Source organism: Anabrus simplex, chromosome 2, assembly GCF_040414725.1.
Source record: "Anabrus simplex isolate iqAnaSimp1 chromosome 2, ASM4041472v1, whole genome shotgun sequence".
NCBI lineage: Eukaryota > Metazoa > Arthropoda > Insecta > Orthoptera > Tettigoniidae > Anabrus > Anabrus simplex.
Window position 1 is genome coordinate 446,937,660 of NC_090266.1, and position 17,490 is coordinate 446,955,149.

The 17,490-nt window shown below is 41.2% G+C and overlaps 1 protein-coding gene across 1 annotated transcript in view; it reads left to right on the top strand.

Moving 5' to 3' along the window:
• The window catches only part of LOC136863572 (discoidin domain-containing receptor 2), a 954,446-nt gene that overhangs the window by 863,743 nt on the left and 73,213 nt on the right, over positions 1–17,490 (top strand). The window contains exon 11 of the mRNA XM_068226000.1: positions 5,922–6,208. Coding sequence (XP_068082101.1) covers positions 5,922–6,208 — 287 coding nt within the window. The remainder of the gene's footprint in view (positions 1–5,921; positions 6,209–17,490) is intronic.

Here is a 17,490-nt window from a genome sequence, read left to right on the forward strand (position 1 = left end):
CCACTGGTTACAGACCTTCGAAATAATCGCCCAAGGTTTCCACTGTGCGTGTGACACCTCTCTCCGAAATGCTGTTTCGATGTCCTCTTTGTTAGCAAACCGTTGTCCACGTAATGGCGTCTTGACTTTGGGGATTAGATCATAGTCACACACCTAATGCTTCCCGCAGCACTGTGTGGCGTTGGCGTGCATGTCTGCTATGGAGAACTGCTATTTTAATATATGATCGCTGCTCCTGCTTGTTGACTTCAATTTTGTGGCACTCTCACTCACACACTGAACTTGGAAGGAAGCTTAGACCCACACTGTTGTTTACATACACCATCTAGTGGGATCATACGCAAGTACATACTTCACATTTACAAATGCATATCATAGATTTTCCATGTTGTCTCCTGTTCGCGAGAAGAAAAATAGTTGCCACGACTTATGACTCGACCTCTGTATTTTAGGTGGATTTAAGGGTGTTGGAATTGTTGTACATGATCTTTAAAAAAAATTATTCTTAACAAACCATCTATCTATCAATGTTTTCATTCAACTCCGTGAAGGGGAGGGGCGGACTACCTAGAATATAACGCCCTCTCTCTGGCCAGGAGAAATGGAGGGGGGGGGGGGTTAAGGGAGTTGCACGGGAGGAAGAAGGTGGGTAAAGTGGGATTGAGAAATTTGAGGTGTATATGTGAGGGGAGCGGCATCTTGGCTAAGGTTGCTTTATTAGGATTTTTTTTTTTTTTTTTTGCTGGTGGAGGGTGAGTGCTTTTACATAAAGAATGCATATATTTTGAAGGGAAGAAGAAAAAATGCATAACATGATATGAAGAAGTAAGTAATACAGAGTAGTTAGAAGCTCATGGGTGATCCTTCTGGAAAGCGAAGTGTGATTGCAGATTGCCGATGATGTGATGTTTGTGGCTTTCTTCCCCCATCATACACTGAAGAGAAAAACCAGTGGTAGGGGCAAGGGATGAGCAACAGGGTTCAGACAAGAGTTTCTAAGGGGGTGAAATGGAAGTGAGCATTTAGGCCAGAATGTGAAGCCTGAAGGTGGACATTGAGGGTTTGGTTTGCAGCAGCTTGTAGGTGTGTTAGATTGGGGGGGGGGGGGGGGGTTAAGGGGGTTGCATGGGAGGAAGAAAGTGGGTAAAGTAGGATTGAGAAATTTGAGGTGTATATGGGAGGGGAGCGACATCTTGGTTAAGGTTGCTTTATAGGGAATTATTATATTTTTTTTGCTGGTCTGGATGGTGAGCACTTTTACATAAAGAATGCATATATTTTGATTGGAAGAAGAAAAAATGCATAACATGATATAAAGAAGTAAGTAATACAGAATAGTTAGGAGATCATGGGTGATCCTTCTGGAAGGCGAAGTGTGATTGCAGATTGCCGATGATGTGATGTTTGTGGCTTTCTTCCCCCATTGTACACTGCAGAGAAAAACCAGAGGTAGGGGCGAAAGATGAATGACAGGATTCAGACAAGTGTTTCTAAGGGGGTGAGATGGAAGTGGGTATTTAGGCCAGAATGTGAAGTCTGAAAGTGGACATTGAGGGTTTGTTTTGTGGCAGCTTGTAGGTGTGTTAGAACGAGAGGACGGTGGTAGAGGTGAATATTGTTGAGGGCTGTGGTGACGAATCAGATTAAATCCTCGACGGTAGGTGAGGGGTGTAGAAAGCAGCTAGGACTGTGAATCGACTGTGCGCACAGGTGCAACAAGTTTGGAATTGTCAGGAGGAGGGGCAGGACGAGCTTTACATCTGCAGGCATTGGTCAGTTGTGCTTCTCCACAGGAGTTACAGACAGGGGGTTGCTCAGTGTTAGGGCACTTGTAGATTGGATGTTCTTGTAGACAATGCCTGCACTTTCGGTTCGGAGCATGGCACTGGTTGGTGCTGTGAGAGTTGTATGTCAAACGTCTCTCGTAGTGAGTAAGTTGCGGCCGGGGTGCACAGGAAGATTCAACTTTGTAAAGGTGACGGTAGATGGACACACCCGAAGCTAGTACCCTGTCGAGATCTGTGATGGTAGGCAGTAGAATTCGCACCATGTAAGTTGGGCTTGCTGCATTCTGTATTCGGAGGGCTTTGCAAGTTGGGATACCTTTGGAGTGTAATGCAGTGATAATTTCCTCCTTGTAAGTTGGGCCTGCTGCTTTACGAGTTGGGATACCTTTGGAGTGTAATTCAGTGATGATTTCCTCCTTGGTGATGGCTGGATCTATATCACATACCACACAACTGAAAAGGCTATGTCTAGGAGGTAGGGATGGAGTCTTGAGCACTGATTGCGAGAGAAGCTTGAATGGAGCGGCAGAACCAAGTGCTGCTCCGATGATTGCAATGAGTTTTTGGGCGGCAAGGTCTCAGTTCATCTTGATGACAACACCGTTTGTGGTTGGCTGTTGGTCTGCTATATCTTCTCGGTGCATATTAAACTGGAGGAGGGTGGAAGGGATGTTCCGAGGGGAGCGGAATTGCTGAGCTGGATTTTCAAGGAGATAGACGTGGGTACCAGTGGGTGGGGTCTGGAGAGAGCGTGAATTGCTCAGATGATGGCGGGCTTCTGAGACTGGAAATGATTCACTGGTGAGAGGAAGAGGGAGTTTGGGTGCAGTTTCCATCCAGGGAGTTGGAGATTGATCAAGATTGGCCTGATGAGTATCTATTGGACTGACCGCCAAACGCCGGATTTGCTGTGCATCTTCAGGAGGGGTGGTCGGGGCAGACCTTTTATACTGAAGGCTGTTGGCGTCCCACGTTGGAGATGAAACTCATGGTAGAAATCTTGCCTGGTAGTTGGGATCTGCGAAGGAGGACATGATGGCAGCATGGTAGGCTATGGTGGCAGAGTCAAGAGCTGCGGATGCAACAGAAGTTGTTGATGCAGTAGTGGTGCGGATGTTGCTGGTGGTGGTGACTGCGTAGCGATACATGACAATCCACAAAGTTCAATTAGCTGCTCTACATTAAGATGGAGACCTCTGGTGGAAAAGGCAGAAACCTCGACAATCTTCTCGGTAAGCTGCGAGCAGGAGATACAGTAGTACGTTGCTGAACTTGCAGGACAAGTCCTGAGGTGAAACCTTAGCACCTGTCTAGACACGTTTTCAAGCAACTATAAATTGCTGCGTTAGATTTTGGCGTGTGGGTGTCGACAGACAGTAACGATAAGTGTCGCAAGATTTGCTGTAGGATGTGTAACAAACCATCAGATTTTGTCATTATCTAACTTTCACTAGTGTATCTCAACTACAAGTGGAACTGTTGGATTCACCCTGGATCATTTTGGGTTGTGATCAGAGGTTTAAAACTAGAAGCCCTACCCGGTGCAACATATTTATTGAGATGAAGATCCCAAATTTGTACCGAATGGGATTCATACTTCAGCTGTCTAAGTAAAATTTCAGTCTTTAAACCACTTCACTAATCATACTTCCACCTGACACTGCCCAAAACTCATTATATAAGGTGTTTCACAATTGCAGGTACAAACTGCAGGGTTGTGTTACAGGTAATGAAACAAGGAAAGATTTCCTAATAAAACCTTGTTCATGCTTTACGTTCCAGGTACTAGGCTCCACGTAGTGTGTGAACATCATCTTTCTTTTGTAGCAGCCTATGGTGTGGGAATTTCCTGGGTGTTGCCAGTTTAAAACTGATAAAGTAGAGGAGAGGATGAAGTTCCTTTTGAGCATTCCACCATAATTTAATAGGATTTTTTTTTCCAAATACAATATCCAATGTGCAGGATTATATGAAGAATAATAGAACTATAAGAATAGTAATAACAAAACTGTGGAAAAAATTAAAATTTCCTGAAGTACTGTATTTGAAGATCCAGCAGAAGTTGTGTTGTGTCTCCTTGTACTTCAATTTCAATCTGTTTCTTTTTCCAGCTTCATTGTACTTTTCTGTTGAATTCTTAAGTGTACAGCATAATGAGAAGTCTATTCTTGTTTTGCTAAAATGTGCCAGAGAAAGAATGGATACAACATAACATTTAGAATTTTCATCACAAGGGCACAGAACACAGGAACTAGATTCTTGATACAATCTTTGGACCAGGCATATTTCTTTTCATTTGAAAAACGTAAATATGACCAACTAGAGAGTTTTGATAATTTTTCACAGCCACGGTCATTCTCTATACCATGACGCGTTAAAATGTCTTTCAAAACTGCCATGTTATTTAGTCTTCAAGTCTTTTAATCAAGGTGTTGTTCTGCCATTCTAAAAAATATTATTCTCACTAAATGTGCATGATCCTAAGGAACTGTTTAAAAGGCCCTCTATAATGCAGTCACAATCATACAAGGATACTTCACTAGTCAATTTTGAAGCCATGCTTAGTGAGTGTAGGGGAAGGAAGAAAATCACCTTTTGCCTATGTGTCTCACAGCAAGTAATGCATGAAACTAAGCATGACACACTCCCACCATGGCACTGACGATCACTGACACCAAGCCTAGGCTAGTTCGCTGTTGAAGCACTGCAGGCAACATGTGGCATAAATCGAAAACACTGGAGACTTTTATGTATGTACTATGTATCAGTTCAATTTTTCAGCGCTAGATAGCAATCATGTCTTCTCTGTCATGCATTAGAAGAATCTACTGAATTTAGACTGTTGATACAAATATATAAATTATATAATAAGGAATATACATATGGTAATTTCTGTTTTCCTCTATGTTGCCGGTGGCTACACTACCTAGATGCACACCATTAGTAGCAGCATTTAAAGTACTTGTCGTGGTACCATTGCTTGCATGTTTCCTAAAGACCAACGAAGTTGGTTGTACGGTTAGGGTCACATACCTGTGAGCTTGCATTCGGGGAATGGTGTATTCGAATCTCATCGTCGACAGCCCTCACATTGGTGTTCCTTGGTTTCTCATTTTCTCACCTGGTAAACGCTGGGGCTGTACCTTAATTAAGGCCATACCCTCTAATTTCCCAATCCTAGCCCTTTCGCATCCTTGCACTGCCAAAAACCTCCAGTGTGTTGGGGTGTGACCTTAAACCTCTGTTCGCCTCTGTAGCATAATGGTTATCAGTATTAGCTGCCATCCTTGGTGGCCTGGGTTCGATTCCCAGTCTTGCCAGAAATTTAAGAATGGCTGGAGGTATGGTATGTGGTTGAAATGGTACATGCAGCTCACCTCCATTGGGGGTGTGCCTGAAAAGAGCTGCACCACCTCACGATGAAGACACGACTTTACTTATCTTAAACCACTAGCAAAATAAAGAGATGGCCAATGTCCTTTTCCTATATGGATATGCTGACATCTGAGATGCCATGACAACTCCTTCAAATGCTGCTGCAAATACAGGACTCTGCTGACATCCAGTATGGAGCCTGGTGCTTGGAACATGAAGCATGAAGCGTGAACAATGTTACAAGCCCCACACATCTCTGAAACAATTTTTTGTTTTTATTAGGACTTTTCTCCTTGTTTCATTTTCCTCTACTCACCCCTGCAGGTTGTACCAATAATTTTGAAGAACTCTGGACAATTCTACCTTGGGGGCATGATTAGCTCAGTGGCTTAGCCACCAGCTTCCAACCCAGAAAGCCAAGGTTCGATTCCTGGTCAATCCTGGGTTGAGATGTTCATCTCAAAAATCATGTCCCATCAGGGAGGGCAATCGGTCATAAACCCCCGGTTAAAACCAAAATGAGCCTAGGAGACTCCAGCAATCCTAGGAATAACTGGGATAAGCTGAAGAAAGTCTGTACAATTTTACCTTCTTTAAAATAACAGAAGTAGAAATTTATAATAAAATGTAACTTAAACAATCTTTTGCAATAGTTTATATAACATAGAAGTGTACATTATTTTGACTCCACTGTTATGTCTAAGGGTTTCTAGATGTAACATGTCACCTAATTACCTAATTGTACTGTCTGTAAACTAGGTAATCCTGTGTGAAGCTGAGGGTCTTGAGGATATTGTTCCTGGTGCTGGGCGTATGGTGGCTGTAAGAACCACAGGTGTGAATACTTCTGATGCCCTTCGTGAGGTTCGATTCTTAGCCGGCCTCTCAGATTCAAATGTGGTTCGTGTTCTTGGTGTGTGCACTGCTGAGCAGCCACCATGGACTATAATGGAGTATCCTGAAATGGGAGACCTAGCTCATTATCTTCAGTACCGTGTACCTAAGACTGCATCAATACGACCTGCTGCTAACTTGCAGGCTTTGAGGTCAGTAACAATATTCAATTTTTGACATAATTTTTGTGAGTATATCAAAATTGAAGTGAAACTTATGTTCCCTTCAATGGAAGCTCTTTTATGGTACTGTAAACAATTGTAAAATCTGATGATTACATTTAATCAGTGCTAAGATGCAATAATAATAATAATAATAATAATAATAATAATAATAATAATAATAATAATAGTTTTTACAAGAATTATGGCATGCCTGGTGAAAGAAGGCAAGAAACATTCATCTAGAAAAAAAAAAGTGCACTGTCAGAAAATGAAATCCCAATGCCAAGAAGACAATTTAGGCAATTGCCTAGGTAACGTATTTATTTGACGAAAGTTTCCAGGTCAGAGTTTCAAGTATATGCGTGAAGACATGTTACATTGAGGTAAATTAATAACCGCTGTAGTTGCCGTGATTTTGAATCCAAGCATACAAACATGCATTCATTGCTTTGTACAGGTACTGTACGTCATTTTGTGAGATGGAGTTCCATACCTGTTGCACTTGGTCAGTCAAATCGTCAACAGTTAATGTCACTATTGGATGATGCTGGGTTTATCATCGCATAATGTCCCATATGTCCTCAATGGTGAAAGGTCTGGTGATCTCGTGGGCCAAGGCAACTGGTCGACTCTCTGTAGAGCATGTTTTGTGACAGCAGCGGTATAAGGACGAGCATTATTCTGTTGGAAAACACGCCCCTTGAATACTGCGTATGAATGGCAGCATAACTGGTTCCGTCACCAGTCTGACATACAAGTCTGCTGTCAAGGTTCTTGAGATAATAATGAGAGTGCTACTGCTGTCAAAGGAAATTGTTCCCCAGACCATTACTCCTGGTGTAGATGCAGTGTATAGATGCTGCAAACAGCTTGGTTCCAAGCACACATCTGGCGTTCTCCTTACCAACCTGCAGCCATCACTGGCACCAAGACAAAAATGGCTCTCATCTGAGAACAAAACAGATCTCCACTCTGCCCTTCAATGAATTCTAGCTTGACAACACTGAAATCGCAGTTGGCAGTGATTCGGAGTTAGAGGCTTGAACATTATGGGATGTCTGGCTTGGAGCTGTCCCTCAAGTAATCCATTTGTTATAGTTTGCTGTGTAACTCTGGTACTAAGTAAAGCTCCCATGGCTGCTGCCAATGCAATATCATCCACCACAGCCATGTGGCAAATACGGCGGTATTCCCTCTCCATAGTGGTCCTGGTCTTCTTGAAGCAGTGCCTTCCCGTGACCATTATTGCCAACACTGATACACTATGAATATATTCCTGCGAAGTCTTTCTGCAAGATCGTGGAAAAAAAATTCACCTTCTTGAAACCCGATTACACAGTATCGTTCAAACTGAGTAAGCTGCTGATACATCTTCTTAAAGGCTTCTTTTACTCACACTTACCTTGCAACACCAAAACCGGATGATTACTAGAGACGAAAATTATAGGGACTAAAAACAGTTAAAATAGGCAGGCATATAGGATCTTAAATAAGCCAAAATAGGCATGTAAATAGGCACTAACGTTCAAAATAGGCATGAAAAAAATACTTATAATTTAATAACACGCTCAGTTACTATAAAAGGAATTTACAACAAGCAACGTTTCAATGTTTTCTGGTAACAATATCGTTCTCCTGTCGGGCAGAATGTTTTGTACTGAGAGAAATCTCTCAACATCACAGGAAGTGATTGGACAAAACTTCAATGAAGCCACTTCATCTGGTTTTAGTTCAACCGCTTCATCTACCTCACCTCGTAGCACCCTGGCTAATTTTACCATCACTTTCCATCATGTATTTTGCTGCAGGACCCTTATAGATTTTTTTGCTGACAGCGGCTACCTTCCCAGAGATTCGGTCAAAACTTCTCCTGACTTTTTCCACAACCCTAAATGAATCCACCGGGGGATAACCACTCGTCTCCAACTCGGTGATAGCTCGCGGCAGCTTGTTGAAGTTTGAAGATGCTCCAGTGTATGCAGGGGGATATTAGCTCCCACCATTGCAGTGCACAGGTCTATAGAAAATTGTTGCTGGCCGTTGTTCACAGTGGACTGGTAGGAAAGCTGCGATGACAACGCTTTCTGTACTCGTGTCAAATGCATTGCAGTATTTCTATGTTGATCTATATGGTATCTTTTCACATTTGATCTGAAAAATAATAAAATTGACTTAAATTTCAATATTCTTATATTTCTACAGCTGGGCTAATTGGCAATAATGCTTAGTATAAACATAATAATGGCGTATGGCCTCCGGAGAGGCCCGGTGTGCGTCTTTTTCTCATAGACAGTCTATTAGGTGACCTGCATGTCTGTGAAAATGAGGGCCCTACCTAGGATGATTTCCTATGCGGAAAATGCCACACACACCCACCCCCAGAGCCATTGGAATTAACCAATTAAGTTTAAAATCCCCAACCTGGCCGGGAATCGAACCCGCGACCCTGTGAACCGAAGGCCAGTATGCTGACCATTCAGCCAACGAGTCAGACAGTATAAACATGCATTTGTTTCATAAAAATAGGAGAAAACTTTTTTTTTTGCAAGTTGCTTTACGTCGCACCGACACAGATAGGTCTTATGGCGACGATGGGATAGGAAGGGGCTAGGAGTGGGAAGGAAGCGGCCATGGCCTTAATTAAGGTACAGCCCCAGCATTTGCCTGGTGTGAAAATGGGAAACCACGGAAAACCATCTTCAGGGCTGCCGACAGTGGGGTTCGAACCTACTATCTCCCGAATACTGGATACTGACCGCACATAAGCGACTGCAGCTATTGAGCTCGGTGAGAAAACTATTAGAGGTGATGTTTCTAGAAGTACAAAACTTTAAAGTAGGAACAAGAGAATCTGTAGTTTACATGGAAATATGTTCTCAAAAGTGTTCAGCTATAATCTGGCAGTTTCCTGTCAAGTTCACTGGGTGAAAAAATAATAAAAATGATGTGAAACGATATCTGAGTAGCGTGGAGGAATGATCCTTCTTATATGCTTGCCAGAAACTCACCAAGCTGCCCCTAGCAGTATTCTTACTTACATAGAATTAAAACAGAGGTACTATCAATCTCAGATTTGTGAACATTTTATATGTTGCTATTCGCCGCCTTTGGTCAGCTGGATCAGCTGTCATAAAGACTATTTTCTGTTGCCTGCAATAGATCCTGCTTCATGTGTGCCTACAAGACTGCCACCCTCATTTAAAATTAGAAAATCGCACAATTTGAAATTGTGGCATGCGCCCATAAACTTACTTTCTGTTATAATTTAGCAAGACTCTAGATGGGATGCTAGAGCTTACGCACCCCAGACTCTCTCTGCTTGCCCCCTCCCCCAGCACAACGGTTACTAACCAGACCTCACCAATCCAGATCAATGGTCTTCCACTGGTCTGGTCTTGTAAAGATAGTCTTTGTAGCCTTGTTAAACATGCTATGACATCGTCCAAGCCATGCCACCTTGTAGAGTTCACTAGAGGCTACACATAGCACTCGTGAAAATTACTCACGATTTTAAAAAATTACATTTCAGTTGTAGTCTGCTTCTGTGGTGTAGTAGTTAGCGTGATTAGCCGCCACCCACAGAGGCCCGGCTTCAATTCCCGGCCCTGCCACGAAATTTGAAAAGTGGCACGAGGGCTGAAACGGGGTCCACTCAGCCTTGGGAGGTCAGCTGAGTAGAGGTGGATTCAATTCCCACCTCAGTTGTCCTCGAAGTGGTTTCCCACTTCTCTTCAGGGAAAATGCCGGGATGGTACCTAACTTCTTTGCCTGTCCCTTCCAATCTTCTCATGCCTTCACAAGGCCCCTGCTTGGCATAGAAGGTGGGATCTTTCACTGAGTCTGAGGGGAAAACCTATCCTGGAGGGTAAACAGATTAAGAAAGAAAGAAGAAAAGAAAGAAAGATTGAAAATATTTCAGTTGCAAATCTCTGTTTTCATGGGAATGGAATCAGAGTTCAGAATACCAATTTTTAATTTTCATCCACTCTGTGACAAGAGACCACCAGCGTTCTGACTCCTCATTCAGTAATTAAATGATTATTTACATTCTGGCAGTATAAATTTTTGAAAGTTCACAATTAATACATCATTGCAACAAAACAACTTTCCACAATACGTAAATTAAGCATATAAATGCTACAATGAAATGCGATCATAGTTCAGCCACAAAAACATAAAAGGAACAAATGAACTTACCTCCTTACAGCAAGCTTGGGAGAAGGCTACCTTTCCATCCATAGCGAAATTGGAATCCCCTGAGATCCACCGCTTCAACCAGTAAGACTTCCATGATTTTTCTCTGCAATTACAATTTTTTACGTCACGCCGACACAGATAGGTATTATGGGGATGATGGGATGGGAAAGGCCTAAGGGTGGGAAGGAAGCGACCGTGGCCTTAATTAAGCTACAGCATTTGCCTGGTGTAAAAATGAGAAACCACGGAAAACCCTCTTCAGAGCTGCCGATAGTGGGGTTCGAACCCACTATCTGCCGGATGCAAGCTCACAGTTGTGCGCCCCTAAGCGCGCGGCCATCTCGCCCGGTGATTTTTCTTTGGGCATTGCCACAGACACACTTCTTCACAATAAATCACAACATGTTCTGAAGATAAAGCATACGCATACAACAGTTCACATCGAGGAGGAAGTAGAGGGTTCGACGTTGATTGGTTCTCTCATTTATGTCTTAGAAGGTTGGAGGGGTTGAAGGCTTCGAGGTCAAATTGTTCCTTGTTTCTCCTGAAGGAAATTTCCCAAGTACTATTTCTTGTGACTTCCAAGAATTCCCATTTTTGTTCGTGGGCTAAACAGGTCTTGAGAAATGAGAAGATAATACTGTCGAGCACATCAGTAACAATACTGTATAATGCACGGGAAGAAAATCGGCTTCTTTAAAATAGATTCAAAAGCCATCAAACAGGTAATTATACACCAAATAGGCACAAACCCCTGAAATAGGCATTTATAGGCATAATAAAATGAATGAAATCTAGCTTAAAGGACCCTAAAACAGATTAACATCTCCAAAGCCTACATTTCTGAACACAGGAATAAAATAGGCAAATAGGTAAATTCCCGTCTCTAATGATTACTAATGCTTACGAAGTGTGCAGGGTGTATTTACAGCAAACTTGCTTTGCAAGGTCATAGTGGCACTACTATCACCAGTCTTCATTGACTAGTGCGCAGATATGAATGGGCAACGTCTTTCAGATGTGCAAAAACACCTTCCAAATTTCATTAATATAGCTCAACTCCTTCTTGGTACTGTGATTTGATTTTCCACCAGTGTATATATAGTAGTAGCAACATTATACCACTTCTGAATTCCTACTTGATTGTTTTTATCAAATAGCAATGTGAACTACATCAGTAACACCGTCCATTTTAATTAAGAGATGTGAGTTCCCAGAGCATACCTAGAAGCTAATAACACTAACCATTATGCTACAGAGGCGGACAAAACCCCCAGGTGAGTAGGCCGCGTGGTTAGGGGTGTGCCACTGTGAGCTTGCACCTGGAAGATAGTGGGTTCGAACCCCACTGTTGGCAGCCCTGAAGATGGCTTTCCGTGGTTTCCCATTTTCACACCAGGCAAATGCTGGGGCTGTACCTTAATTAAGGCCATGGCTGCCTCCTTTCCACTCCTAGGCCTTTCCTAACCCATCGTCAGCATAAGACCTATCTCTGTTTGTGAGACGTAAATCAAGTTGTAGTAAACCTAGCTAGATGCTAAAAGGAATTAATATTTCTTGAGGTACTTGTAATCTATATATGAACTTGCTTAATTAAAAGCCAGACCAAATATCTCTCTAGCTATGATTGAGCAATTGGGATTAGTTGCAAACTAACCAGTCTCCATTAAAATATGAGTTGCAGAACCATTTAGCTCCAGCCAAACATCAGTCTACTTGTTCATCTTTGATGTGCAAAGAGAAACTGTTATTTCATGCTTGTGAAACACATCTTGATGTTCTGACATTTCTGTATCGGTGTGACAAATAGCAAAAAAAAAAAAAAGTTCTGACAGTTATGTGCATTTTGGATTTTGGAACTTCATGATGTGGGTTATTGTAGTCACACCCCAGTTTGTGAATGATGGGCAATGGCTGTGTGGCCTAGTAAGTGGTCCTGAGAGTCAGGATACCAGTTGCTATGGAATAGAAGTGGGCATATAGGACATAGAATGTGTCATGGCCCCCCTTGTGCTCAAGTGGCTAGAACTTTACAGTCCACCATAATCTGTGACCCGTTAGGGGAGAGGTCCTCAGTGGGACTATGTTAAAGTAGGGTGGCATCCTGCTTCACAGAATTCACCAAGCTCAAAACATTTTAAACAAGCCTTGGACCTATGGGAGTAGTAGAGTCCCACTTCCATTTTACAGGGGGGAGAGTCCTTGGAAAGCTGGTGAATGAAGCGGAATATGATGGGGAGCTATCAATATTTATAGGACTTACATAAGAAATAATGTAGAACTGGCTGAGTCAGTAAAGAGGATGTGGTCCAGCCCCGCAGTGTACGGGGCAACGCGTCTGCCTGTCACCTGGTGGCCCTGGGTTCGATTCCCAGCCAGTCACGGTTTTTTAATTGTAATGATTAATATCCCTGGCCTGGGTACTGGGTGTTTGTGATGTCCTTAATCTTCCTTTCCTCACACACAACATTCCACACTACCGCCATTCCAATTACACATAGGTTCTTACAATTAAGTGCCAGTAGGGGCGAAAGATCCACATGAGTCGACGCCCCAAACAAATAGCTGTAAAAAAAAAAAAAAAAAAAAAAAGAGGATGTGCCTGAATGTATTAAGGTGTTAATTACGTTCGGGTAATGGGTGACAACTGGAAAGAGAAAGGAGATTTAAAAGTAATCCTAACAGGTGTTAAAAAGGGAAAGGCAGAGCATGGGGTAGGATTGTCAATCAGGAATATTGTTTCCTGCAACATAGTTTCTGTTAGGCTTGTATATGAGCGAATGATGTGGATAGATTTATCTGCTGCAGAGATTAGGATGACAATTGTCTCACTGAGCTCAGTAGCTGCAGTCACTTAAGTGCGGCCAGTATCCAGTATTCGGGAGATAGTGGGTTCGAACCCCACTGTCTGCAGCCCTGAAGATGGTTTCCGTGGTTTCAGATTTTCACACCAGGCAACTGCTGGGGCTGTACCTTAATTAAGGCCACAGCCGCTTCCTTCCAACTCCTAGGCCTTTTCCTATCCCATAATCACCATAAGACCTATCTGTGTCGGTGCGAAGTAAAGCCAGTAGCGAAAAAAAAAAAAAGACAACTGGCTCAGTGTATTCACCATGTGAGTGTGAAGATGAGGATAAAGTTGACAAATTGTTTGAAGCATTGAGTGACATTGTAGTCAGGGTTAACAGCAAGGATAGGATAGTTCCAATTGGTGAATTAAATTCAAGAGTGGAAAATAGAACTGAAAGACAAAAAAAGGTGATGGGTAAATGAGAGTAAGATATGGAAGACTAGAGGAATGGGAAGCATTTACTGGACATCTGTGCTAGATGGGATTAACAGTCAAAATACTTTTTTCAAGCATAAGGCTACACATGGGAGGGTAGGGGCACCAGATCCATAATAGATTATATCATAACTGACATAGAATTCAGGAAATCTGTTAGGAATGTCTGGGTATTTCAGGAGTTTTCTGATGATACAGACCAACATCTCATCCGTAGTGAACCAAGTATCTCTAGGCCTAGGTTAGAGAAAGTGAAATATGTCTGCAGAGGAATAAGGGTAGAAAATTTCCAGAATGAGGAAATTAGACAGACGTACATTTATACGATTAGTTAAAAGTTCCAAAGAATAGACAGTAAGCAGGTTAAGGATATAGAAAGAGAATGGATGGCACACAGGGATGCTGTTGTTCAAACAGCAAGGGAATGTCTAGGAAAAAGAGCAGAAAAAACGAACATCTTGGTGGAATGATGAAGTGATATTAGGCATATCAGAAATTGCTCCAAACAAGGACTAATATTCTTCTATTTGTAACTAGCTTTGAGGCCTTGTTTAGTTCCATGCTTCTTATTTTTAAATCATTAGAAACTGAGTCTAACCATCGTCGTCTTGGTCTTCTTCTACTTCTCTATCCCTCCATGACTGAGTCCATAATATTCACAGGTAGCCTATCCTCCTCTATTTGCCACTTGTGACCCCACCACTTAAACCACTTTATGTATACTGCTTCATCAGTTGATTCATTCCCAACTTAGCCTTTATCTCCTAAATAGCAAGATACCCGTGCTTCGCTACGGTGTTATACTGAAATTGATAATTGAATGCTTATTGTTTTAGATATATAATCTGCCGAAATTCGCGATCTGACTCGTTTTCTGCGAGAATCCTCCAAAATTCGCGATCGGACTCGCTTACTAATAGATTACGGCAAGTTTCCTCCCATTTTTCAATCTTTCTTTCCAGCAATCGATTTCGTACTTCCCGGGCTAGGTCCAGGTATTCCACCCAGTTAGTTGGGTCCCTAAATCTTTGCCATCTTTTCCTATAAGCATTTTTAATATGGATGAAATCCTTCCGGGGATCTGTCGTGGTGTCGTCTTGGGTGCCTTGGCAGTAGCCTACTGAACCCGCGGCCGAACTGCATTCTTAGTCATTAGCCGTCCAGGGCCCGTTTCCAGCGTGGTCCGCACATGTGACGACGATCCAGAACATTATTATTATTATTATTATTATTATTATTATTATTATTATTATTATTATTATTATTATTATTATTATTATTATTATTATTATTATTATTATTATTATTATTATTATTATATGTTCTGGACCCCACAGCAATATGCAAGACCGCTACTTGGCGGTAAATTACATCTACTGCCATTGTCATTGTTGACAATGTGACCAGCACCATTGTCGCGCATAGGCAAGTGTGCGGGATTTCTGGCGATACGAATGACATACCTCCAGTATTATTGACCTTATTATAGAGGTGAACAATTTGACGGCCAATCTCATTCCTATCGTTTATTTCAAATGTGTGTAAATTTTTATTTACATGCCAGGAGAATCTACTGTATTCTAAGAACATTCTCCGAAGGAGAAGATGGCTGTTGAAAAAGAACCCAGGAAAGATTAAAAATAAGCGGTTTATGATCAGAATAAGTACATCGAAAGTCTACAGCCTGTTTCCTATCATTCGACAGGATCAGGGATGGAATGAATAAAGCCCCATCTAGCGGCGAAAAGAGGAATTGTGCCAGCTGCCGAAGCTCCCCTCTGGGGCAATGAACGATGAGTGACCAATGAAATGAAATATTGGACAGTGTTGCTGGAATGAATGATGACAGGGAAAGCCGGAGTATCCGGAGAAAAATCTGTCCCGCCTCCATTTTGTCCAGCACGAATGTCACATGGAGTGACCGGGATATGAAACACGGAATCCAGCTGTGAGAGGCCGGCACGCTGCCGCCTGAGCAACGGAGGCTCCTTATAAGTACATTATGAACAGTAAAATCAATTGGTCTCACCTCCTTTTACATCCCACCGCCGTTAAATTTATTTACCCCCACCCCCCAAAAATTAAAAGAAGGCGTGTTTCTTTATGTTTAAAGGAGATTACAAATACCAGTGTTCACGTTTATTACCTTCAGTTTTGAGATATAAGTATCCCCTTAAAAATAATTAACTTTTTTTAACTTCCTTTCACACTCCCCCCTCACAAAGTGATATTAAGGCAAAAAATACTTGTTCCTTTAGTAGTAAAGGATCTTCTAAATACCAATTATCACCACTCTAACCTCTTCAGTTTTTGATTTATGTGCCCTCATGAAAGGAATTCAACTCCTTTTCACTCCCGCCCCCCCCCCCCCCAAAAACGCGCTTTTTTGTTTTTAAAGTAGATCAAAATGCCAATTTTCACGTCTGTAACAACTTTAGTTTTTATTAGCTCTATGTATTCTCATACAATTAAGTCAATTAATTTTTCAATCCTTTAACCCCCAAACCCCCTTCATTGGATTTTCCGAGAATACGTGTTTGTTTACTTTTAAAACAGATTCCAAAAATCAAATTTCACATGTGTAACATCTTCATTTTTGAGATATCAGTAGCCTAATTAAAAGAATTCAACACCATTTTCAATCAATTTAACCCCCCCCCACTACCCAAGTATTATTTCCGAAAACTAAAAATAAACGTTTCTTTATTTTTAATAGAATAAAAAATTACCATTTTTCACTTCTCTAACATGTTAAGTTTATTGAGATATACTGTAGAAATTCTCATTTTAAAATTTCACCCCTTTTTAGTTCCCCTTAAGTGGAGTTTCCAAAGACAAATCACCTATGTTTCTTTACACTTACAGGAGATTCCAAATACCCAGTTTTACGTCTGTAACATTTTACGCTTCTCGGATATTCTGTAGATATAGTCTTTCAAAAAATTCACCCCAATTTGCCACTCCTATTTAACCTCCATTAATTGAATTTTCCAAAAGCAAAAATATACGTGTTTCTTTATTTTTAAAGGAGATCCCATTTACAAATTTTCAGTTCTGTAATATCTTCAGTTTCTGAGATATGTGTATCCTCATTAAAGGCATTCAAACAATTATTCACCCTTTTACACCCCTCCTATTGGGATTTAGAGAAAACAAAGAAATACGTGTTCCTTTATTTTTAAGGGAGATTCTAAACACCAATTTTTACATCTGTAAACGTTTAAATTTTTAAGATGTAGACACACTCATTTTTAAAATTCAGCCCCCTTTTCACCCCCCCCCCCATTATTTGGATTTTCCAAAAACGAAAAAATACCTGTTTCTTTATATTTAAAGTAGATCCCAAATGCCAATTTTCAGGTCTGTAATATATTCAGTTTCTAAGATATAAGTATTCCCTTTAAAGGCATTCAACCCATTTTTCACCACTTTTCACCCCTCCTATTGGGATTTTCCGAAAACAAAAAAATACGTGTTCCTTTATTTTTAAAGGAGATTCTAAATACCAAATTTTACATCTATAAACTTTAAAAGATTTCAGATGTTGATACAATCATTTTAGAAATTTCATCCCCCTTTTCACCCCCCCCCCCATTATTTGGATTTTCCCAAAACGAAAAAAATACCTGTTTCTTTATTTTTAAAGTAGATCCCAAATACCAATTTTTAGGTCTGTAATATATTCAGTTTCTAAGATATAAGTATTCTCTTTAAAGGCATTCAACCCATTCTTCAAGACCTTTTCACCCCTCCTATTGGGATTTTCCGAAAACAAAAAATACGTGTT